The sequence below is a fragment of the Eutrigla gurnardus genome, assembly GCF_963514095.1.
Source record: "Eutrigla gurnardus genome assembly, chromosome: 15".
NCBI classification, from domain to species: domain Eukaryota; kingdom Metazoa; phylum Chordata; class Actinopteri; order Perciformes; family Triglidae; genus Eutrigla; species Eutrigla gurnardus.
This window is the reverse complement of record NC_139938.1, coordinates 15,268,661-15,293,990: the sequence shown is the minus strand read 5'-3', so window position 1 is coordinate 15,293,990 and position 25,330 is coordinate 15,268,661. Positions and strand designations below refer to the sequence as shown.

The following is a 25,330-nucleotide window of genomic DNA, read 5'->3' as shown; positions in this document are numbered from 1 at the left end:
ATTCATATTTACCAAAAATTGATAAAAATGCCAAATTGTCCAGTTGAATATTTGACAGTACGGGTTGGTAACAAGGGAGACATCCATCAATATTAATGCCGGCTATATCACTTCATATTCGGCCATGTGGATCAGCAGATGGCATGGATGCACGTGAGCGTGACCCGCTTTTCTGCCCACAAATGGGAAAAAGTGGATGCGTGCAGTTCTTAATGGTAGTAATTTCTAAAATGGCCTATGAGGTTGATTTAGGGCTCGCAGAGAGACAGATCAGCCAGAGTTTAAACAGCAGGATGCTTCATCAGGAATATGCTGTGTGTGCTAGCGTTGGGGAGGGGAGGGAGGGGGGATACGGAGCGAGAGGGCCCTGAATATACCGTCTCCATGCGTGCGGCTCTATGCAAACACTGCTAATCAGTTTAGGTGTGACAGATTGATTTCAGTCAAATGGGGTTAAGGGTTTAAATTGAAGGCGGGGTCGTGGATGTTGGCATTAGCTGGCGACGCTCTGAAGAATAACAGAGAAGACAGAGGGGTAACTGAGTCCTCCAGAGGGATTTAATAAGGAATGGACCTTGTTTTAAATTTCCTCCTTGTTTATGGCATCTGAGACAAAGAGAGGGTTTCATTCAATTAGGCCTCTGCCATTCGTTCCTTCTCTTACACAGTCTGTCTCTGCCTCCTCCTCTTATCCCACAGACCTCCTGCCTCTCTCCCAATTAGTTAAAGGGAAACCAGATGAATGTTCCCGTGGGAAGCCGGTACATCACTGAACCGACGCGCCCTCACGCAAAAGGAGGCGTTTCACCATGTCAGAGAAACCATATTGAGGTTGAAAATTCACCACCGCTCTTTAGACATTTAGCCAATACGCAATAGTTAAAGAGAATTGCTAAATGTACATTTCCACTGAGGCGAAGCCTGACAGTGTAATGGTCCACAGATCATAGTTACTCCGTTGATCTGACCACAACAAATCATTTGTAATGCAATGGCCTCGTTTCTTTGTGGGCTCTAAAGACACGGCAATGAATGACAACCTCAGTTCATTTCCATCTCGAAGCCAGAAAGAGAAAGACAAACGTAATTACTCACCAAAAAAAAAAAAGAACTTAACTTTACACTAAATTCAATTTAAGTGATCGCAGCTGGCATGCCGCCAGACCCAGTGTCCGCATTGCGTTGGCCTGCACAAAGAGCTGGAAATGAGTCCATGACCTGCTGGGAAGCTGGGCGGCTCTATCAGCAGAGCTGATCCATCAAAGAGTTTTGATGAAACCATGTCTATTCATGCAGTTTTATCCAAAGAATGATTTTGCTATAACTTGCCATTGTGAGCGCGTAAATCACGTGTAAGTGTCAATTTAAAAAACTTTTTTTTTTTACCTTTTTCTATTATTGTTATGCCGGGCGCCGACATGCTCAAGAGCACGAGTCAGGACACAATAATGGGTAAAAGTCTTTACTTGAGCACATGGTTTGTACAGAGGAGATCAGTCAGCGAGGCAAACAGTTCAACGGTAGGCAACAATTAGTTCCAAGAAAAGCAGGTAACTAGACAGAGAAGTACTATGACAAACAAGCATGACAAAAAAACAACAAAATAAAATGTGTATGTGTGTCTGCTTTTGACGAGAAAACAGCAAAGTAACATGAGCCAGCTTGTTTAAACGTACAGTTTCCCCAAATTGAGCTGAAATTACAGTATGCGAAAACATTTTAGCTATCCAAAAACTGAAGTGGTGCGTATTCATCCTGGGTGTCATTTCCAAGGATGGATTTCAGAAAAGGGGCGACTCTGAAAAGATTGATATGGAAATCTCTGGAGTTCTCTGATGACTCGACGACACCACCACCCGTCTTGCACAAATCCTTGGTCCCCCAGCTGACCAAGGCGATCTGTGGCAGAAATCATTGGTTAATTCACACAAGAACGTGCCTGGTTAAATTACATGACCTCATTTATTTTCCTCATTTGTGACAAACTGTTGGATACGTGGTAAAGAATGGCTGTCTACCTGTATCGTGCGATGCTCATGGTTCTTGAACACAGCGCCTCCAGAGTCCCCTGTCCCAACAAATACAACACATGGTTACACCCAAAATACTGGACCTCGGTTACTGGTCTACGCCACTGTTCAGGGGTGTTTGATCTCTATGTGTCTGTGTCGAATTTAAAGTTTCTGTGTTAACGAGCAGGGAAATCACTCGGAATAAAATGGACATACCGTTACATGCTATGTGATCTCTGAAAGGAATCAGACCGCCGGTGCACAGGAAGTTATCAGTCACGGCATCCTTTGGATTCAGCGTTGTTATGCCCGGTGCCTCGAGCGCATGTTTGATGCACTCGTCTCTCTGCATTGGGGAGTTGAGAGGAGAACAATATTGACGTGACGTTTTAGGTTTGGAGTTTATAATGAAGAAAGCACACACACACACACACACACACACATACAAGGTACTACACAGCTCAATTATTTAAAACTCACGTTATCGCCGAGCTTGGCGTGAGCCTCTTTTTCAGCTACTGTGCTTCCCTTCTTGGTCAGGAAATTGAGCCTTTCAAGGTGATTCTTCAACAGCATCTGCTCTGTATTTAAGAGAACATCAAAATACATTAGATTGTAGAGGCTGTTTTAACTGCAAGCTTATTTAATTATTTTTTTAGTTGATTCTTTTATATTAGAATATAGTCACACTCAGATCTCACTTCTCGGACTCACTACCTCTACATTGCATTGCAAGAACAGCGGTGTTAGCCCACATGTCTTGTATGGATCATCAAGCGGTGGGAACGCTCACCTTGTTCCTTGCAGGTGGATGTGCCGACCAGTTTCAGAGCGTCACTGGTCTCCTGGGTGCAAGGTATGCAAATAGGTCTGAACGAAACACCAAATATTACATGGAGAGGGTGATGTTCCACATAAAAGGCCTCTTTCTGGGACTGTGTGCAAAACATGAAATCCAAATGTGTTTGTTCTCACCGAACAGCACTGGAGATTTGAACGTCATCTTTCAGTTGGATGAGAGCCACGTCATAGTCATAGAACTCCTTCACACCAGCATCCGCTTTAGCTTTATTGTTGTACAGCGGGTGTAGTCTGAAATTTTGAACTTTTTTCACTGTAAAAGAGAGACGAGCATGTGTTTGTATTATTGCTGCTTCATCAGGAGTGGATAGCGGATACATTCACTCCAAGGAAGGTTGAGCTTAGAAAGTTCATTGCAAATGCAAATAACTGAACTGGTTACTGTACCGCGTAACAAACAGACGTTGAACAACGTCGAGCTTTACCTCGGCCCTGTCCGTCGTCAATCTCCACTGTGACGTGCTCAGGCAAATCTCCGAATTTGAAGCAGTGAGCAGCCGTCAAGATAAACTTTGTTGTCACCAGAGAGCCGATGCAGTTATTTGGCAATCCGTCGCTCTTCAATTTGAAGAAGTTAATGAATGAAGAATTAGTTTAGTACGCAGAGTAACACCACTCTTAAGACAACAGCAACATGGCACGGCAGTTCATAATTAGCAGGTTTTTTCAGGTCTGACTCTACTGGTTTGTCACTTGGCCAAATGTTTCTGAATCACAGAGTTATTTCTTTTTAATTGCTCCGGTCAAGTACAAGCAGTGAAGGATTTTGGCCATACTCATGCTAAAATGATATAAAGGATCGTGAGAGTCATGAACCTTCCAAACACATTCCACGGATGAATTATGAAGTTAAATGAAACACTGAGACATTTACCTGAACAGTAATGAAGGCCCACCATGGAAACATTTTCCTCTTGCTGTCTTTTTCCAATACTTCATACTCCTTGTGAAGACCACATAGACCCTGAACTTCTTCTTCATCTGCATCAAAATCCCAACAAACCCAACCCAGTCAATTAAGTTAAAACTAAGCATTGCAAGACTTTTCAAATGCTGTTTTCCCAAGGTGTCTTGGGAATTGGGGTTCAGTAGTTTTGCATTGAGTTTTACAATAAGGGCATTACACTTCGGAACAAGAGCACAAGACAGGTATTTTCAGGTGTGTTTTTTTTTTTTTTTTTGGTTTCCACTTCCAAAATTCATTACTTAAAAATGTGACATCTTATAGGAAGAGAAATAATGAAATAATGAGATAAGTCTGGAGCCATGCCTCTGCAGCTTTATGAGTCTGTAGCCTATAGATCGAGAGTGATGGTTCTGCCTCTTCTAAGTTAGGGAACAAGAGAACCACGTTCTGTCCTCCAATTTAGATCACATATCCCCATATCTCCAATTTAGATCACATATCTCCTTTGTTTCAAATTAGGAGAGACACGTCTCTGAATAGAAATGACACTAATGATAATAATGGGATTCATTCAACGTTCTTCTTTCAATTTGTCAAAGATTGCTTACCGATGATGTCATCAAAGGTCTCTTGTAAATTCTCATATTCCTTCATTCGGAAGTAATGCTTGCCACCGGTCCCTGTTGTGAGGGGCTGCAGGTCTTCGTCAAAGACCTCAGTTCCGATGGCAAAAACATAAATGTCTAAAAACGGAATGAAAGCATGGAAGATGAGGCTCTGCATTATTGTATTATTAACAGAACAGCATGTGGGGTGGCTGATGATTGAATAAAACTCACCCAGGTATTTTTCTCTTGACTCGGCCTCCTGTCGCCCAGTCTGGTTCATGTATACCATGTTCTTTATTTTTGCCACAGTGGGTGCAGGTGATCCGCCCATATTATAAGCACCTGCAAAGAAAGAAACCAGTGTTTTATATTTTATAATAACTTTTCTTATACTTGTAATTCTTATACTGCTACTTATCATTTTTAGTTTTTTTTTTTAATTTAATTACATTTTTATTTACAGTTATGTGGTGAATTGATGCATATTAAAGGAATAATCTAACATGCTGGAAATATACATGAAGAAAGAAAGCAAATAAGCACGGTTTCCAAAATGTCAAACTATTTCTTTAAATCATTCGGGCGTAAATATTTAAATCATTGAAAGAAATGTGCAGCTTTACTGCTGAAGTCATTAAAATTCCCAAGTGGTCCAAATTACCGTCTGTAAAAAGGATAAGGACGTGGCTATGTTCTTTAAAACCCTCCACTCCAGCTCGTTCCTTTATAATAGCCATTCGCTCCAAGAAAGTCCTAAAGACCAGGTTCAGGTCTGTTCCAGTGTTTCTGTCTTTGAGTCAAAACACACACACACACACACACACACACACACACACACACACACACACACATTAAAACACATGTCAAGCTCTGTATAAAAACAGTATTTCCAACAACAGTTCTGATTTATTTGACTCACCGCCTATTTTAAAATTTTCCAATTTAGTCTTGACTGTGTTCAGTGTGACTTTTCTATCCAAAAAATCAAGAATGCTGACAACTTCATACACTTCGGAGGAGAAAAACACAATCTCGTAGTTGGGGCTCACAGTAAAGGAGGAAATCTGGGGAGACATAAAGCAAACCAGTAAAACACAAGATGGACGGTCTTGAGAATTGTATGAACTTGTGGCACCACGATATTGTAAACACATGCAAACTTGAAAAACTGCTGTGAAATAATTTGTCGATGCAACACCTTCTAAATGCATCAAACTGCTTATGGTTGTTATTTTGTTGAGTAATTGATTCATTTATCAGCAGGAAGTGGATCCCGTAGTGTGCGTTGTCAACGAGCCAAGAGTCTCGCGCCAAGACGCATCAGTCAAGATTATGATGTGTAATTCATAATGCAATTTACTTCTAATGGGCTGTTGTGCTGGCAGCCAAATGGGTGAGATTATGTTAATACATGTGATGTGCAGTGAGCCAAATGTTCTAAAAGTGTGTCAGACAGCGTAAAAAAAGGCATCTTATGTCATCTGTAAGCCAACTAGTATTATAACAATCATTCAAAATGCTAATGCAGTTAAAATAGATAAGACATTTTAAATAAATCAAAAATGATATAATATAGTCACAAAACGGTGAAATAATCCAGTACATATTTCAAACTAAGTGTTTTATCATCTTCTTTTCAAAAGAATAATTGCTATTTCAAAATAGCACCACAAAATGTTTGAATTTCAAAATTAAATCTGCTGCGTTTTTATTTAACTGATGCAATTTCAAGACAAACAGAGCAAAGCCAGTTACTTAAATGTTCCTCGATATCTACATGCCAGCTACATGATCCAGAAGTCATGTTATTATTTATGAGATCAGGTGATTGATCACATGTCCAGAGTGGGCACACTAATTGCTCTATTTCTAACATGTTTCAACGGTGCAGCATCGCCAGCATCCATCAACGGAGTACTTTCACCCCACCTGCATCATTTAAACCGAGCCCACAATCTTTTATCTCCAGTCGCCGCACAGTGTTGCTGACTATTTGCAAAGTCAGCAGATTGTAAGTGAGGCTGTGCGGTGGTGATCGCCCCCTCAATTAAAGAAGAGCCGTAAAACTTTTAACACACAGTGACATGTCTTTTAGGATAAAAACGTACGTGTCCCACATTTTAATGAAGGGGAAAAGCTGTTTGCTTCTTACCTTTGTAATGAGTTTTATGATAGCATCTCTTGCTTTATTGACGTGCTGCTCTTCAATGCTCTCAGAAATATCCACTGCGACATAGATGTTCAGTGTCCCATTTTTTGAAATCCTGATTTTTCTCCCCTCCTGTGTGTCATCTGAACAATCCACAGCAAATACTGTTATTGTGCCGTACACATTATATGACATATCCATGTAAAAATGTTTCTATAGACAAATAATTACAATGCAAGATTATGGTGGAGGAGCTTTATGCTGTTAACTAAAAAATAGGATCTTTTATTATTACTATGAATACAATTACTATGATGATTATTATGATGTTTAATATTTAATAACAATATGCAGGCTGCAATAGCACAAACTATACATAGCACTGGTATTAAATGAACCAAATAATCAGATTAGTTCCTGGAACTTACCGATGGGCTGTAAAGTGGTGAGACTGTCTTTGATCGCGCTGCCAAATTCCTCTGAAACCTCCAGTGAAGTGTCATAGGTGTGTCTGTCTGTAAGAAGCCACATAAAATGCATGAAAGACATATAAACAGAAGTTTTTTAGAGATCCAGCAAAAATCGTATCCAAGGCACTCGTCTCTAAAAATATTTTTTAAATGCCTTTATTAAAACTACCACATTCTACAGTCCAGCCTTCTGCAGGAAGTTTTTCATGATTAGGGGCATGACATCAAACAAATATAGGACTTTCAGTGCAACTCTACGACCGCTGCTGTCTCTCTTCACCAAGGTAAAGCTAAGATGGTGGTGACTTCCACGTCTACTGTGTTTCATGTAAGCTGGCAGACTGCTCACCTGGCCTGTTTACCACAGAGAAGCATTTACTGACCGACTCACTGTCATGTAAAAACTGAGTGCTGAGTAAATTAAAAGAAAAATGTTGCAAACATTGAAAAACCTTTTTGTATGTGTGCATATTGACTCCTTGCAGACCCTTTCATGGCGAAGCTTTGATGAAATGACCCAGAATGTGAACAGTTTTGTAGGTAAATGTCTTACAGTAGCACGCTGGCTCTTTGCCAGTCCACTGGCCGTTCTCCTGACACACTCTTTCCTTGGAGCCCACCAACAGCAGGTTGCTATTGCAGGTGTAACGCACTGTGTCATCGATCCCAAATATGTTCCCTGATCTTGAGGCGCCAGCTGGGATGCCAGGATCGGCACAATTGCTCCCGGCTGTGGTAACAAAAAAAGACGAATCATAAGAGTCATCAATGAGGATCGATCCCAAACCCTGAGTAGATGGCTGTTCTGGACTCACCGTCACGGCTGCAGATGGGAGTGGAGCCGCTCCACTTCCCATTTGGTAAGCACACCCGTTTGGATGAGCCCCGCATTGTGTATCCAGAGTAGCACTCATACGTGGTCTCATTGTCTACAAAGTACTTCTCCTGCAGAGGGGACACGCTTCCATACTCTAGCACATTGGGGTCAGGACATTCAACCACTGCGAAACAAAAGGATCTGAGTTATTTAGCTGGCAGCCTACTGCAAGGTGGGAAACATCATCAAATCACTCACCCCTGCATTTCTGAGGAGAAAATGTTTTGGGTGCAGGTCTCCAGCTGCCGTTAGGCTGGCAATACCGGCCCAAAGCGGGGTGTGGGTAGTAGCCTTCAGGGCAATGGTAGACCAACATGCTGCGTACGCTCAGCTCCTTAGTCAGCGTGTAATGACCTCCTTCAATCTGCAGTTTATCCTCGGTGCAATTACAACGAACTTGCCCCCCTGAAATAAATACAACGTTTTTAGGATGGTTTAAGGGAATGGAGGTGTAGTACATTCTTTACGGTTCAATAATATCCTTCAGAGATACGTATGACAGTTTATTTTTGCTATCTGCTCCTTTAACACAGCTTTCTAGCCTTCAAGATCCATAGCTTCATTGTTTAAAACACATATGTAGACTAAAGACTCAAGTTGCTTTTATGTATTATTGTTTACATTTGGTCGTATATTAGGGAAAACAACATTTATGCTGAAAAGACCAAAAATGTTCAAAAGAAATCTGAATATGTAAATGTTTATTATGTCTAGCTGTATTAAAAAATACTTACCTAGATATAAAAATATACAATATCTTAAAGTAAAATAGCTCACCCATACAGAGGAGGCATGAAAGTGCAGCAAACCAACTCCAGTGGATTGAAAATCCCATGTTGAACCTTAAACTGGGAAACAACAAAAACGCCACGGATCCATATATTTATTTCAGAATGGACAGTGATGTTCAGAAAGAGGGACTGGAATAACAAAGACCATCCTGCTACTTATTAACGTCACGACAAATAAAAGGAAATCAATAGTGTGTGTCATAGAATACATCCAAACAATTCCCCCCTCATTTGTACCAACGTGTTGGGACTTAATAGCACAGAGATTCAAATACTCACAGTTTCAATCAATTTGACGAATGTAGGATTTAGCAATGGGGCTTGGTAGCAATAACTGGTAGTAGTTTCTGAACAATACTCACAAAAAGGGAGAAGGAAAAAAATGTTTCCCGTAAAAATACAAATAAATGAAATACCGTTCAGGTTACCTGTTCATTCTGACTGCTGTAATCCACTCCAAATCACTCTAAATGTGTGTCCTGACCTTAAGTAGGCCAGTTTGGGCCGTGGATTCCCCCCTTGTGTACACACACAGTCACATGTTGCATAAAAAAAAAACAGAGTAATTGTGAAACCAAGGAAATGTCCAAACATTTACTTCATCATTTCCCAAAACCTGCAGGCGCATTTGAGCTTTGCTTATTGACACATTGATTCAGTTATTGATAGCACCGCCAGTCATTCCAGAGTGTTGGTGTCCCTGAACCTTTCTTCATTCTAATACTAGACAGACTCTCTGTGCCGTAACTGTGAGGTAGAGACCACATCAATACATTTCCATCTGAAAATTCAGTCATTTGTCGTTGTTTGTTTACATTATAACACAGGTGATGTTTCTGTTAAATGTTGAGTTGTGAAATGAAGCTGAAATTAAATGTATTCTATCGTAATGTATAAGAGTGAGTACACTCACTTATGAAGGAAAAAACCTTTTCCATGTTAAGCACATGCAATTAAGTCAGTTCTACACTCCATATAATATAATAGGTTGATTACTATGAAATGTACAAGTTCCTTCTTCCAAGAGCATGCATCCTTTTACCCAATTGTCTCTCCTCTAGCATCCCCTTCTGGTCAAAAGAGCATTTTTTTACATTGTAATGAACCACTAAACTCATTGTAATTCCAGCTACGCCTTTATGTCCCAGAGTGTATTATTTCTAGAAAATAAAATAAATAAATGTATTATTAATACAACACACTTTGAGGATCGTGCAGATGGAGGATTTTGCCTTTTTATATGTAGTAGTATTGTATTACTGTTTTATGGTGACATTTATACACATTCTTTGGTGACTATACGTTTTAATTATAAGCTATTTTTGAGGAGCGCTAAAAAAAAAAAACAATTAAATATTTTTTGGAGGGAAAGTCTGGAAAAGTAGAACATGTTTGGCAGCGGGAGGCGCTTAACAACGAGTGGCTTCGAGACGGATTGCGAAGTAAAAACAAACGAAGAAGAACGAGAAGCGGAAATGACGAAACTGTGGCGGAAGTTATCGCCAGCGAAACATCAACGCGCCAAATCCGTATTAAGTTCGCTGTTGTTACAAACCCCAGACGCATGAAAAAGTGTGTCTTTGCGAGTATATTTGGTAAAACGCTGCTACCGGAGGAGGCTACGCAGGTAAAACAAGTATTTAACTTACAAGTCGACGACTTTTTTTTTCAACTTTCTGAGCGTCATCTGAGTTCATGGCATTTAACAGCGCTGCTAACAGTTGACAGATACATGGGGTGTTCAGTGGGCAGACACTGCGTCTCTTTTACTGTACCCGTCTGAATCAAACTGAGCTATTTGAGGAAACATGCCTGAAATATATATTTATACGTATATGTGTGACATGTGTTGTTTTTTTTCTGTGACAGCCTGACAAGGACTGTGTTTCTGTTTGTTAGCATGGCTGTGCCTTTTGTGCAAGACTGGGACCTTGTTCAGACACTCGGAGAAGGAGCCTATGGAGAGTATGGATCCTCTTTTATCATTTCACTTTGTCATTTTTCATAGCAATGCATATCCAAGTGCTTTCTTAACTAGTTTGAAATGCTGGAGAGCAAGGAAAACAACACACAAGAGACTGTTGTTGACACTTATTCGTTTTCGTCACATAAAACTTTGTCCTGATGTGTCCCCATGTTTTAACCCATGTTAAAACCCCCTCAGCATCCATCACTTCTTTAATGTTTTCTACCATCTGTCCTCGTGTGTGTCAGAGTGAGGCTGCTGGTGAACAGACAGACAGAGGAGGCGGTAGCAGTGAAGGTGATCGATACGTCTCAGGCCAAAGAGTGCGCTGACAATGTCAAGAAGGAGGTCTGCATTCATAAGGTGGGCTACTCACCTTTAAGTTAGAATGGCTGAAGTGTGTAAGGATAACAGAGGTGTTAACACTGGCTTTAATGGCCCTTCAGAGCAGCTGAAACAGAATTATTTCCATTTTCTAATAAAACACATGATCTCTGATGAGGTTGAGAAAACCACCTCTTTTTTATATATATTATTATTATTTGCACAACAATCCAATTATAAACAATTCATGATTTATGTTATATGCACCTATTGTTCTGTTATAGCTTACGGTTATTTAACTAGAAATGTTTAAATATGCATTGAATTTGGCAGATGCTCAACCACGCCAACATCGTACGATTTTTCGGCCACCGGAAGGAAGGTACGACTATGTATCTCTTCCTGGAGTACTGCACCGGAGGAGAGCTGTTCGACCGAATCGGTGAGGCAGACGACTCAAAGGGGCAAACACAGAACTGCTTTCTGTGTGTGTGTGACCAGTAATGTGACCAATAATCACCAATATACAACTTCATGATACCAGATTTTTATTGTGTTTGATTTACATTTAGAACAGTTTGTGCGTGCATTTTAAAAAGTTGATATTTGTATTTTTTTAAGAAATACAATTTGAAATCCACTTGACAGTTGCTTGGAAAAATAGCCTCGTATTTGTTGTGGATGACATTACTGTCCTTAACTCTACTGTTAATCCTTGAGATTATTAAAATGTTCTCATTCTTTTCTCTCAGAGCCTGATGTGGGGATGGTGGAGAAAGACGCTCATAAATTTTTCCAGCAGCTGATCGCGGCGGTGGTGAGTGAAGCAAATCTGCATGTTGACTTGGCTTTCTGCACCCGTTTCTGCTGTTGTTAAAGTCTCAGTTTCACTTTTGCAGGAATACCTCCACAGTGTTGGAATCACCCACAGAGACATAAAACCAGAGAACATTTTGCTGGATGACAAAGGTGAGGAAAGACGAGGTGTAAAAGGAATAACTTTGGTTAGCAGTTATAATAACCATCATCTGCTGTTGTCCTTTACCTTTTAGATAACCTGAAGCTGACAGACTTTGGCCTGGCCACGATGTTTCGTTTCAAAGGACGAGAGCGTCTTCTCTGTCGTCTATGTGGGACTCTTCCTTACGTGGCTCCGGAGCTTCTCGGCCAGACGGAGTACAAAGCTCAGCCTGCAGATATCTGGGCTTGTGGGATTGTCCTCACCGCCATGCTGGCTGGAGGTGCGATCACAATGTCTGTGTTAGCTGGGGGCTCACACAAAGTCATAAAACTTTGAAAACTTTAAAACCGAGAGGTGTTGATTCAAAAATTAAAAAGCTGTAATGTGTGAAAGTGTTCTTTCTGTATGTGTCGGTGCTTTAGACTGTAAATATGTAAATGTTGTTCATCAGTACGCCACTATTTCCTAGAAATGTACAATTATACAAAAACACATTTGTGTTGCCTGTTTTCCAGAGTTGCCATGGGACCAGCCAACTGAGAGCTGCCAAGAGTATTCAGACTGGCTTCAGAAGAAAACTTACCTCCACCCTTGGAAGAAAATACAACCGATGCCCCTTAGTAAATCTCAAGTTATGGGGCGGGGTCCCAAATCTATCAATATGAACCCAAGCTTGATTTATTTCACATTTAATGTCTCTCTTCAGGTTTGTTGTCCAAATTACTGCTGGCCAGTTCAGATGCACGCATCGCTATTGACGACATAAAGAAAGACCGCTGGTTTACCCAAGGCGAGTCTCAATATCGATATAACACAATCAGTTCAACTTTAAGCTTGACGTTCAGCGGGCTGATGTCTGTCTGTCTGTCTGCAGGTGTAAAGCAAACACCTCTGGGCTCAAGAGGAAACAAACATCTTCGATCAGATGCGGGGATCATATCCCGGGCCAACAGGTCAGAGCTTTGTGTAATCTTTCATTTCAACTCAAAGGTGTATTTCTTCTTTTGTGCTTGTTGTCTCAACACCACATTCCTCCCCCTGAAGTGATGACAGGATGCAGTTTTCCAGCTCTCAACCCGATTTTGCGGCAGGTGGCTGGGAAGCCATGTTGATAATCGGCCAAAGCGAGGGCCAGGTCAGCTTCTCTCAGCCGACCAAGCCAGAGCACATGCTGCTGGGTAGTCAGCTAATGGGCACACCGGGAGCCAGTCAGGTAATTTGCCTACTCTATATATCTCACAACGTGTAGGAATTTCAGCAACACAGGGTTGGGAATTTGTTTTATCAAAACCTACCTTAAATGTGATGGATGCATTAATCTACTTATGTGTGTCTCAGTCTCAGTGGCAGAGATTAGTGCGGAGAATGACTCGATTCTTCACCACTGTGAATGCCGACGTCTCCTTATCTGCCCTGAAAGACGCCTGTGACGGCATGTCGCTTGGCTTCAAACTCACCTGCACCAAACAGGTAAATCTGGCCTCGAGTACACAGGATTCTAAACTTTACAGAGGTTAAATTAATTCTGACACACACACACACACACACACACACACACACACACACACACACACACACACACACACACACACACACACACACACACCTACACCTCCCTCCTCCAGCTGCGACAGACAATTATGCTCTGGACTTTAATCAACTACCCATTCCCTCTTAGGTGACGGTGAGCACACTGGATAAACGCAACAATAAACTCATCTTCAAAGTCCACTTGCTAGAGATGAACCAGAGAGTGCTGCTGGACTTCAGACTGTCTAAGGTAAGTTTTAGCATTTCAGAATGGTGTATGTGTAGTATTTCTAACATGAACAATAAACTCCCCCATCAAACCTGAGACGGTGACGTGTTATCAGTAAAACAAATTAAAGAACTGAAGATCTAATAAGTATTTGACCCGTTTGGTCCAAACCAAGTGAACTAAACTGAACTAAACTGTTTCCAGGGTGACGGACTAGAGTTTAAGCGTCTCTTTGTGAGGATAAAACAGAAGCTCGGAGACATCATCAGCACTCAGAAGATTTTACCCCTCATCACATGAGCAGCTTCTACATGAGAATGCACACGGCGATGGACGTTGGAGGGAGGACCTGTATATATTTAGCTGTTCTATTGCTATTTTTAAACGTGTCCTGCTGTTTTCATCAAGTGCACTTCTATTCTTGTGTGAGTGGGTGCAGTGTTGGATGCCAGGGGGGCATTTTGGAAAAATCCCCACTTCTTTAAGGATTTTAGGTTCAGTGTTTTTTAATAGCTACACAGATGGAAGCAGGTGTTTGTGTGTGTGATTTGTTCTGAATATGTTTGACATGATGCAGTCCAACGTCTTAAATAAATTATTTTAAAGAAACATAAATGTGATAAATGATGCATCTACAGAAGATAAACACTGAAAACATTCTTACAAAACACTCACATTGGCTGAGCAGTTTAAATCCTTTTAATGGATCAAAGTTTGGTGGTGAAAGATGTATATGGAGCGTGTAAATGTTATTTTAGTTGAACTGAGATTTAAGTTACAGGTTACATACTGTAATAATGTGCAAACTGTCTATAAAACTATTAATTCCAAGTTAAACTACAACCGAAAGTCTGATATATATGTATGACTATGAGCCTTCAGCCTTGACTGTGATGGTGACGTTGACAGGCTCGTTGTCGTCTCCAGGGGGAGGGGCTTGGCTGGTGGTGGCGGAGGTGGCACTCAGGGGTGAGGTGGTGAGGGGCGAAGCTGCACGGGGGAAAGCCATGGTGGGACCTGGGGGGGGGGGACAATATTAAGGTTAAGCATAAAATTCAGGTGGAAAGTTTCACAAAAAAAATTTAAAGACTCCAAAAAGCCCCTATCTACACTCAACAAAAATATAAACGCAACACTTTTGTTTTTGCTCCCATTTTTCATGAGATGGACTTAAAGATCTAAAATTCATTCCAGATACACAATATTACCATTTCTCGCAAACATTGTTCACAAATCTGTCTAAACGTGTGATAGTGAGCACTTCTGCTTTGCTGAGATAATCCATCCCACCTCACAGGTGTGCCACATCAAGATGCTGATCTGACATCATGATTAGTGCACAGGTGTACCTTATACCGCCCACAATAAAAGGCCACTCTGAAATGTGCAGTTTTGTCTCACAGTAAAATGCCACAGATGCCACAAGCATTGAGGGAGCGTGCAATTGGCATGCTGACAGCAGGAATGTCAACCAGATCTGTTGCTCGTGCATTGAATGTTCATTTCTCCACCATAAGCCGTCTCCAAAGGCGTTTCAGAGAATATGGCAGTACATCCAACCGGCCTAACAACCGCAGACCACGTGTAACCACACCAGCCCAGGACCTCCACATCCAGCAGGTTCACCTCCAAGATCGTCTGAGACCAGCCACTCAGACAGCTGCTGAAACAATTGGTTTGCATAACCAAACAATTTCTGCACAAACTGTCAGAAACCGTCTCAGGGAAGCTCAGCTGCATGCTCGTCGTCCTCATCGGGGTCTTGACCTGACTCCAGCTCGTCACCGTAACAGACTTGAGTGGGCAAATGCTCACATTTGATGGCGTCTGGCACGTTGGAGAGGTGTTCTCTTCACGGATGAATCTCGGTTTACATTGTTCAGGGCAGATGGCAGACAGCGTGTGTGGCGTCGTGTGGGTGAGCGCTTTGCTGATGTCAATGTTGTGGATCGAGTGGCCCATGGTGGTGGTGGGGTTATGGTATGTGCAGGCATCTGTTATGGACGAAGAACACAGGTGCATTTTATTGATGGCATTTTGAATGCACAGAGATACCGTGATGAGATCCTGAGGCCCATTGTTGTGCCATACATCCATGAACATCACCTCATGTTTCAGCAAGATAAGGCACGGCCCCATGTTGCAAGGATCTGTACACAATTCTTGGAAGCTGAAAATGTCCCAGTTCTTGCATGGCCAGCATACTCACCGGACATGTCACCCATTGAGCATGTTTGGGATGTGCTTGACCGGCGTATACGACAGCGTGTACCAGTTCCCACTAATATCCAGCAACTTCGCACAGCCATTGAAGAGGAGTGGACCAACATTCCACAGGCCACAATTGACAATCTGATAAACTCTATGCGAAGAAGATGTGTTGCACTGCATGAGGCAAATGGTGGTCACACCAGATACTGACTGGTTCTGAGTCCCCAGACCCCCAATAAAGCAAAAAAATGCACATTTCAGGGTGGCCTTTTATTGTGGACAGTCTAAGGCACACCTGTGCACTAATCATGATGTCAGATCAGCATCTTGATGTGGCACACCTGTGAGGTGGGATGGATTATCTCAGCAAAGCAGAAGTGCTCACTATCACACATTTAGACTGATTTGTGAACAATGTTTGAGAGAAATGGTAATATTGTGTATCTGGAATGAATTTTAGATCTTTCAGTCCATCTCATGAAAAATGGGAGCAAAAACAAAAGTGTTGCGTTTATATTTTTGTTGAGTGTATATGTGCATCATACCTGGACCAGACGATCCACTGATCTCCTCTATTCCTCCCTCAGACCTGCCGACCACATCATCCTCTGGGAAGTTGATATTTTCCCTGGACTGGCTGTGTTGCCTGGACACACCAAGAAGGAGAAACATTTCAAAGATTTGCCTGTCATCATTAGAAACTGCACATTTTGTATTGCTGGTCTAGACACTGATACAGATACTCACAAACCAAACAGCATGTCATGTAGTCCTGGGAGGAGAAATCACAGAACGTTAATGCACCATAATGGGAACATTCGCTCTAATATTCAAATAATTACGACGCAGATGCTTGTGTATTGGACTCACGAGGGTTGTTGTTGCGATTGCGTATTATGTACACGAGCAGCAGCGCTGTGAGGAGGGCTGCGATCAACATCCCGCCTATAGCTGCTCCGACCACAGCAGGGTACACGTTGTAGCGTGGCTCCGCTGCAACACATCAGTTACACGTTGCAAAATGGCACCAAACTCTGACAAAACACACAGCGCTGCACTCTCATTGCTTTTCATCACGTTTCAGCCTCCTGCAGTGGTTCTCAACCCATGTCAGATCATTCCTTGTATCGTGAAATGAACCAAATCTATGATTGTTTGAAAAAGTTTGCTTCACTGAACGCGTTCGGTTGACAAAAGAATTGCATTATAGTGAGTCTGTGTAACTCTTAAAAGAGGAAATAACACATTCTTCCTCTGACAAATAGACTTATTTGGTCTAACCAGAACCTTGGTGACTAAAGTTAGCAGACTTTTGGTAGATATTGCTGTTTAAATAGCATCACCTGTCTTGACTTGACTCTGTTAAACTGGTGCACTGACAGTACAGGGGTTGAAAACCACTGGCCTATCCTTCCCTGACACCTGACCTCCAAGCCTTTCTACACCTAAACGATCACATGGCTTGGTTAGAACAGTCAAATCCTGCCATACGTGATACAATCAAGCATTTCAAAGAAGAAGCACACGGGGCCAGTTAGAGGAGAGGTAAAGAGCAGGAAGGAGGTAAACAGTGAAAGGTTGTGTAGCTGTGAGGTGTGTGTTTTTGTGTGTGATTGTTTGTGCGTTAGTCTTTCACCTAAGTGGATAAAAATAAAAAAGAAAGAAAAATGTTAGATCATCAAAGTCATCATAACAGCAATCACAGCAAGACAATGTTTAATATTCACCTAACTCACCTGTCACTGTTTTTTAATTTCACATTATTATTTGTCTGTCCTGCCCAATACTCTTTTTATTAAGACGTCTCTAACTCAAGCCCCTAAATTCTCTGCCCCAAAACCCCCCATCTGTCCACACTTTCCTCACTCTATTCACTTGCTGTACCTGGAGTCTTTGCTGCAGAAGGGTGTCCGACGGTGCGGTGGTTGACAGGTGTGATGCGGAACTGGTAGGTAGCGGTCGGTGTCAGTCTGCCTACTGTGTGGCTCCTGACTTCTGGGTCCTGGACCATGTTACTGTACCAGACTGGTGGACCCATCCTCTCCTCCGTGTTGGACTCGTTGTTGCTGCCTCGTCTTCCCGGTCGCTCTGACAGCCATCTGTGCTGCAGGATGAAACCCGTCCAACCTCCTCCGTCTTCGTCCTCTACCTGCCACTCCAGTTCCACCTCGGTGCGCTGGCGGCTGTTGTACGTCACGCTGACCAAGGTCGCATTTGGTGGCGTAGGGTGTCCTGATACAGAGTCAAAACACAACCAATACATATCAAACTATTCCTTTAAAAAGTCCGGCTGTAAGAGGCAGACATGGATTCAAAAAAATCAAACTTACTCTTAACCACGAGAGTGACACTTATTTCACTTCCTCCCACTGCGTTGGAAGTGGAGCACCTGTACTCGCCGCTGTCCTGAGTCTCATCCGTGTCTCTCACGGTCAGATTGGCCCATGCAGATGTTCGCAACAGTGCGTACTTGGAGGTGTCTTGGACGTCCACGCCCTGGTTGTTGAACCAGGTGAGTTCACTGACGGGAAGGTAGTTGGCTCTCAGATTGCAGGTGAGCTGAACATCGCTCCCCTCGTACACAGACACGACTCTTCGCCGTGTCAGCAGTACGGGAGCCTCTGCAGGTGGCAATGTATAGATGAATTAATATGCAAATCATATGTGCAATTTTCCTGTAAGGTGTGTCTGAAAAGATGCACTGACCCAGTGTGAGCCTGCAGGTTTTGGTTTGGACCAGTAGTGGATGCTTAGCATGGCAGGAGTAGGGTTTCCCGCCGCGGGCAGTGCCGTAGCGAAGGATCAGGATGTTGGAGTTTTCTTCCCCACCTTTGCCTTGGCCACCGGGGCCCTCCCACCACACCAACGCTTTCGGGGAGCCTCCATCCCAGGAGCAGGACAGCATCAGATACTGTTTATTGTTCGTCACATAGGCAAAACACACCGGCTCTGCTGGGGGAATGTCTGGTGAAGGGGGAAGAGGTTTGAGTGAGATGTGAATAACGAGCACAGAAGACTTCCTGTTTCTCTTTCTGTTACTCACATGTGCGTGTGCTGCACTCTGTTGATTGTCTGAGGGCCAGGTGGGAGCCCGTGCAAGTAAACAAGCTGTTGTTGGAAGTGAGGCCTTCAGACGGCAGCAAGATGGCAGTGTCGGTCAGCGGATCTGTTTGCTGTCCTGCGTCGGCATCGCCTTGCCTTGATCCTTTCAGGGGTCCGGTCCAGTGGAGGGAGGGCGGCGGTAATCCACCGGGCCAGGAGCACAGCAGTCTCACAGAGGTGTGATTCAGAGCCGGCTCCACGGAACAGGATGGGGAGCCGTCGGGTGGGTCTGCGGGAATAAGACAGAGTGACGAGGCAGTGATGTGCAAAGTGTGGGTTACTCGAGTTCAACGGGACCAGAGGAAGTGTGGGTCTACAGTATTCAGGGTATGAGATATCTTACTTAAAGTAAAGAGGAAATATGCTTTTAATTTTATATCTTTTTATTTACAACCTTCTCTAGTGATAGAGCTGTGCGACACAGATGAATGTACTCAGATCTGAGAATCTAGCAGAAATGCAAAAGGAAACAGGAAAGTGGAATGACAAGCATCGGCCTTCTAGCCAACCAACACTTGCCATGGCTGTGACATCACAGCGAGGTACCTGCCAGAGAGTCCCATCAACTTCCTAGATGGCCCCGAACAGGAGAATCTGTCTGCAGCACTTCCACACTCTGCTGTCTGTGTGTGTTGGTATGTAACGGTGTGTGTACATGCAGGTGCATTTGCAAGCTTTTGATTCTGTTTTGGAGTCATATTAAGCACAAGAGGCTTGAAATATGAAGTGTAATGAAATAAACAGTGTAGGGATGTTTAAAACAGAGGATGCAAAGGAGGTTTCTGCAGAACACTGAAAACAGGAGAGGTTTAATGGAAAGTCAAGTGATGGGAGTTTTGCTCAAGGAGGAGAATCAGTGTTAATAAAGCGGAAAATCAAAGGAGATTTAGACCCTGGATTTGCATTCTAGTAGTCTTGTGCTATAAATGTCAAATATGAATCATCATCTCAGTCTTTTTAAGCTCCTTGACATTTCCAGCACCAAGACAGAAGAACACAGCGTAGGACCGAGTGGAGAGGTTTACAAAAGGAGCAGGAGGACTTGCTGGCATGGTCCGAGGTCAGAGGTCACACTCACAGTAGACAGTCAGGCTGATGGTCTTCTTGGAGCGAGTGTTGAGGTAGGTGTTCTGTGCCAAGCAGGCGTATTCACCAGTGTGCATGCGGAGGACCTTGGTGATGGTTAACTGCGGCCCGGTGTAGACCTGGGAGTTGTTGTAGAACCAGACGTACTGACTGGCCGGGTTGGACCGGGCTTGACACAGTAGCGAAACAGTCTCTCTCTCCAGGGCTGAATATCCGCGCTCTGTTATACTGTACGGAGTCACGTCTATCTGAGGGATGTCCGGGCCAACTGGAGAGAAAGGACACAGACGTGTGACATGTACAGGGCTGCTTCATTTCTGCACCGCAACAATTAAAAATAATTTCACACGATGTGAGCTGTCTTGGTGCTGGGACCCCCTTGAAAATGAGATGCTGCATCTCAAGGGGCTATCCTCACAATGTATTCCTTGAAACTATCGAGACACAACAACAACAGTTAACCCAAAATACTTTGAAAAAGCCCTTTATTTGTTTTGTTTTTTGTTGAATTAAAAGCAATTATATTTAAATATAATGTGATCTAAAAATACTGGACTTAGCTCTGTGCCAATTCAGACCACTGTAGTTCAAATAGGGCCTATAAACATTTACACTCCAAGTCGGTTCAGATAGACAAGCTAAACCAGAAGCAATACAAGTCTTTCAAATGCCAAGAAAACCAAAGATAAAACATTTAAATAAATGGATATTTGAAATAGACAAAGCTGACCGATGAATAAAATATGAAACAGTATGAGAAATGATTCCTCAAATTTTTCATTCAACGCATGTTACTGTGACATGTTCTGTCTGTTACACATAGCTGCTGAAGATGCTTGAGCCTTGAAATGTATTGATTACTCACACATCAAATGTCAAAGAAAAGGTCATCAAAGCATGAAAACATTGTAGCCTCAAACCATTGCCATGGTTTCAATTTGCACTTGGTTTTTGACTCATGGCTCTCTGGTTGAGGAAGTAGGGTACTGACTGATCAAGTTGCACCATTGGTCAGTCAAGTGACGTCTGCCTACTACGTCACCAGGGGGCGTTACTCATGAAACTGCGGCACCATCGTCGTTGAGAATCACAGCAAGCAGAACCAGTCACATTCAGATATGGACACATGGACATCTCTCGCTGTAGTGTTTGTAAGGTGAAATGCATTCATTAACATGTTTACATGATTAATTGGCTCGTTGGATACGTTGTTCTTGAAGGTAGCTGGGCTGTTCAGTGTGATAACTTGGCTAGCTTAGCATTTGCATTTGCTAGCATTAGCCAAGACCCAGCCACTGGCTGCACCTGAAACTCCTCACTAAGTGATATTTAGTCACCACAACAGTGTGAGATTTATTAGTATGTCATGACGCCTTAGTATGAAACCAGTATTCGTAAATAGCAGATTATTAACGGGGAAATATCACAGTATGATGTGCAGCGGTGCTAACGCAGCTGTGATGCTAACGCTACAATAGCAAAGACAGGAAGGAAATCACGTGATTCGTCCGCATCATCAACAAAGGTGTAACCCTGGTGACTGACTGTCAGGCTGTTTTGTAGTTAAGCTTACCTGCAACTAAGCACGTTGACCACACATGGTCCAGCCATATACTAGGTTTCCCCCCTAAATTTGACAAAACCCAAATCCCACCCCAGAATACTCACAGATAATGTCCAGCCACAACCGGTTGGAGCGCTCGCTGTTGACGGCGTTGCTGGCCACACAGCGGTACCAGCCGGTGTGGTTGCGGTTGACGTCGGTCACGTTGATGACACTGGTGTTGCCCTGGGCAACGACTGAGATGTTGCCGTTGCGGGTCTCATGCTGCCACACGTATTGGATCGGTCCGGTTCCATTTTCCAGATTGCAGCGCATCCACATTGTAGATCCCTCCACCGGGGACGCATCGCTCATCAGGAGGAAAGGCTTACTGACGGGAACTGTATTCAAGACAAAGTCACACATGAAGGTATCTTCACTGTCACTAAAGAGCAGGGCCCCCAGGCAGAAGAAGGAGTTTCAGAGTGCAGGAAGTCTTACCTCGGACAGTGAGGTACACATAGTAGTAGAACACTCTGGGCTCCCGTTCTATGTCGTAGAAAGCCTGACAGGTGAACAGGCCGTGTGCAGCCCGAGGAAGTCTCTCGATGCTCACGGCTGCACTGTTTGAGATGACCGTGAGCCGCCCAAGCGTCTCGGCCAGCTTCTGGATCCTCTGTCCTTTCCCCAGATCGTACACCACGGCCTTTATAGCTTCAGTCCCAGGTTTGGTGAAGCTCCATATGTACATGTCAGGCAAGGCGGTGCCACACTCCAGGATCACCGCTTTGCCCACCACCCCATACACACTGGTGTCCTGGTACACAACCTCCCAGTTGGGATTGATCTTCACCGCTGGAGGGAGAAGATACACAAACGTGTGTGTGTGTGTGAAGGAAAACAAGATGGTGGTGTCGTGTGCCCTGCTAGTGTTCAGTTGCAGGATTGATTACACTGTTAGTGTCAGACACACTGTCATAGATTCATAGGGGATTCCAAAAATGGATTGGTCCAAATTATTTTCCAGCCGCATTTAATTCATCAGCCACCTTTCGCTTCTTTAGCTGTTCTCTTTCCCTGTAACCTCCAAACTGACTTTCTGTGAAATTAACCGTGTTCCACTATTATGCATTACATCAGACAAAACCCCTCAAACATGTAAACAAACAAAACCATAGTAATTTTGTTCAGTTTATTATTATTATTATTATTATTATTATTATTATTATTATTATTATTATTATTATTATTATTATTATTATTATTAGCTAAGAAATAAAGCCTGACTGGTAAAATGGCAAGGCTGATATGTCCATTCATATTATCATACGGCAGACATATGAGCGTCACTGACATTGCAGTACAGATATGCCAAGTATATATTATATTTAGAAAAAGAAAAGCCACTATATATTTTTCTACTTGTTATGAGACTACAGTGTCAAATACAGATCAATCTCCGACATCAAGTTGTTGGCCAGCAAATTTACAACAGATTCCACAGAAAGATGATAAATGATAAAGATTGATTTTTGCCCAGCAGTTTTCTTCATTTGTCTCAATACAGTCTTAAAATGTTCAAATCGTATTATATGGAAAAACCCATTTTTAACTGCTAGTGCAAATTAATTCAAAGACATTGGAATATTCTTACCAGACGTGGTAAAGGTGACCAGGCTGGCAGGTAGAAACAGAAAGGCCAGCCCTAGCAGTTGGGCCACCATGGTATCATGATGATCCTGAGTCCAACAACCTCTTCACACAAGAGAATATGTGGCAGAGATGACAAGAAGGCAACGCTTTTTGGTCCACAAAAACACCTGGTTATCGGCTTCTCTCAGATGCCTGAGATCGCATCTTTTCCTCTCTCCGGAGCAGAAGTTTCTCGGAGAATCCAGTTGCCGGCACTGACTTCATTAGACTGAGAGTAGGAAGGGACGGAGGGTCACTAAACTGATTTAGGCTCAATTATTCATGTGTTTTTCCTTTCTCTCTATCCCTCTATCCTTCTTTCTTTCTTTCTGCTGCAGGGTTAGAATAACACGGTGATACTGAGCTCATCTATTATAGACGCATAGGTGGACAGGTTAGACTTCCATACATGCATGCACTTATTCACACACTTGCACATTAACTAATACAGGGTCTTAATATGAACATTCCTCCACAGAGGCCATGTGTATTTGCACGAAAATCTTCTTTTTTCATATTCATAATGTGTACATGACATCTCACTTGTCATGTGTTGTGACAAGTGAGCATGCTGCTGAATGCTTCATGCAGACATAAACAGCCATCTTTTCAGCTAACATTACAGTAAATACACAGAAAGATTAAAAAGTTAATCCCTCTAATTAAAAAAGGGTTTATGTCGTTTCAAGATTTTCTTTTGCCCTTTTTTTCAGTAAGGACAAAAAGATTATACGCTACACAAACAACAAAAGTTTCCCTGTTTCTCATCATCTTGGGCAAGTTGCAAAACGAAAGGCTCCAGATTTTAATTTCAGGGATCACATGAGGACCAGAGAGTAGAGTAAACGCTACTGATGGGATTAGGATTAAAATAGATTTATAAATCTGGCATCTCTCAGCGATGGTTTATGTCTTCTCACAGTAACATGCTATGACCACGACACTCTGCAGGCCACCATTTAAAAAATGGAAAGTCGCAGTTAAGGAACGATCCCGCACGTATAAAACAATCCCGTCCCCCGGAACAATTATTATGATTCAGTGTTTTTAAAGCTTCCTAATGTGAGTGATGTGTTTATAGAAGAGCAAACGCGGAGGCGGAGCTGTTAAGTTGAGCCATGAGTGTGTAATGTGAGATGTGCGTCATGAATGAATGCAGGACAGAGATCATTTTTCTTCACTTGGCTGACGGCTGAAATGCTGCAGAACACAAACAGACTCAGCCGATGTTTGAGAAGGACATGTTTATCAGCCGTACACATGTGGCTGATAAACAAAACATGCCACAGCAATTGAAATCCCTTTTTTTTATTTAATCCACATAAAAACTTTTGACAGAATATTGTTTAGGAGTATTGACATATTTGTACTTTTTCTTCTCTTTGAAAATGACAAATATTGTATATCAAGTCAAATTGCAACAGCTATCAGACGTTCATTTATATACAGTACTTTTTTGGTTTCATGCTAAAAAAGTTAGGCAGTTTGTAAAAGTAAAACATAGCCAGCAACTTTCTGCCTCACCAGAGGCAGCCCCGGCCCTCTGATAGTGATCCAACACTCTCAAAGGCTTTGACAAAACTCACTGTGCAATGGGAAGATGCAGCTGAAGAGAAAAGGATGTGAAATAAAAGGGATGCTCTGGCCTGCCAGGCTGACTGGCCACTGGAGCTAAAGCTGAACATCAAGGCTGGGAAGTCTGTGAACGCCCCGAGAGAGATGGACATGGTGGATCTGTAGCAAATAATTTGGCCGGTGGAGTTGGGAATTCATTGTCAGAGATTTTCTTCAGCGCACAAATGTAGCTTTAGACACAAAGGAGCATTTGAAAACATCAATGCTGGAGTGAAGCAAAGCCAGGTCATTTAATTTACCTGCAGTGATTTGGTTACATAACACTGACATAGTCTATTATTTCCTCATAAAGTTGATATGAAAAAGCTAGCATCTAGTTATCTATGTACCACCATGGGAGCTTATTGCGTTAAAAATATTACTTACCCATATTTTT

At 42.6% G+C, this 25,330-nt stretch overlaps 3 protein-coding genes across 5 annotated transcripts; 1 reads left to right on the top strand and 2 right to left on the bottom strand.

Moving 5' to 3' along the window:
• Positions 1-1,606: 1,606 nt before the first annotated feature.
• On the bottom strand, positions 1,607-13,451 carry LOC311025884 (complement factor B-like). 3 transcript variants are annotated; one of them, XM_084029026.1, is made up of 19 exons: positions 13,446-13,451; positions 8,662-8,735; positions 8,083-8,289; positions 7,823-8,008; positions 7,561-7,737; positions 6,966-7,052; positions 6,541-6,680; positions 5,308-5,452; positions 5,050-5,178; positions 4,620-4,730; positions 4,389-4,523; positions 3,748-3,854; positions 3,299-3,431; positions 2,988-3,126; positions 2,806-2,882; positions 2,493-2,593; positions 2,229-2,358; positions 2,019-2,068; positions 1,607-1,899 (listed from the first exon to the last, which is right to left on the bottom strand). In XM_084029026.1, exons 2-19 carry the CDS (start codon positions 8,717-8,719, stop codon positions 1,720-1,722), a joined length of 2,292 nt encoding a protein of 763 aa, XP_083885152.1. In that variant the 5' UTR covers positions 8,720-8,735; positions 13,446-13,451; the 3' UTR covers positions 1,607-1,719. The 3 variants fall into 3 exon arrangements, with proteins under 3 accessions (XP_083885152.1, XP_083885150.1, XP_083885151.1); XM_084029024.1 differs by lacking the exon at positions 13,446-13,451 and adding an exon at positions 9,104-9,126 and having other exon boundaries at positions 8,662-8,732; XM_084029025.1 differs by lacking the exon at positions 13,446-13,451 and adding an exon at positions 8,955-8,995 and having other exon boundaries at positions 8,662-8,732.
• chek1 (checkpoint kinase 1) lies at positions 10,167-14,266 on the top strand. Its single transcript, XM_084029042.1, has 14 exons — positions 10,167-10,302; positions 10,575-10,640; positions 10,890-11,004; positions 11,299-11,407; positions 11,718-11,782; positions 11,865-11,934; positions 12,018-12,206; positions 12,442-12,546; positions 12,633-12,716; positions 12,801-12,879; positions 12,971-13,139; positions 13,265-13,396; positions 13,605-13,706; positions 13,890-14,266. The coding sequence occupies exons 2-14, from the start codon at positions 10,576-10,578 to the stop codon at positions 13,983-13,985; spliced, it is 1,380 nt and encodes a 459-aa protein (XP_083885168.1). The 5' UTR covers positions 10,167-10,302; position 10,575; the 3' UTR covers positions 13,986-14,266.
• An 11-nt stretch (positions 14,267-14,277) lies between these two features.
• vsig10l2 (V-set and immunoglobulin domain containing 10 like 2) lies at positions 14,278-23,530 on the bottom strand. Its single transcript, XM_084029023.1, has 12 exons — positions 23,282-23,530; positions 22,129-22,482; positions 21,753-22,028; positions 20,077-20,352; positions 18,940-19,227; positions 18,603-18,860; positions 18,227-18,517; positions 17,781-18,128; positions 16,767-16,889; positions 16,644-16,668; positions 16,442-16,542; positions 14,278-14,702 (listed from the first exon to the last, which is right to left on the bottom strand). The coding sequence occupies exons 1-12, from the start codon at positions 23,349-23,351 to the stop codon at positions 14,554-14,556; spliced, it is 2,559 nt and encodes an 852-aa protein (XP_083885149.1). The 5' UTR covers positions 23,352-23,530; the 3' UTR covers positions 14,278-14,553.
• Positions 23,531-25,330: the final 1,800 nt, after the last annotated feature.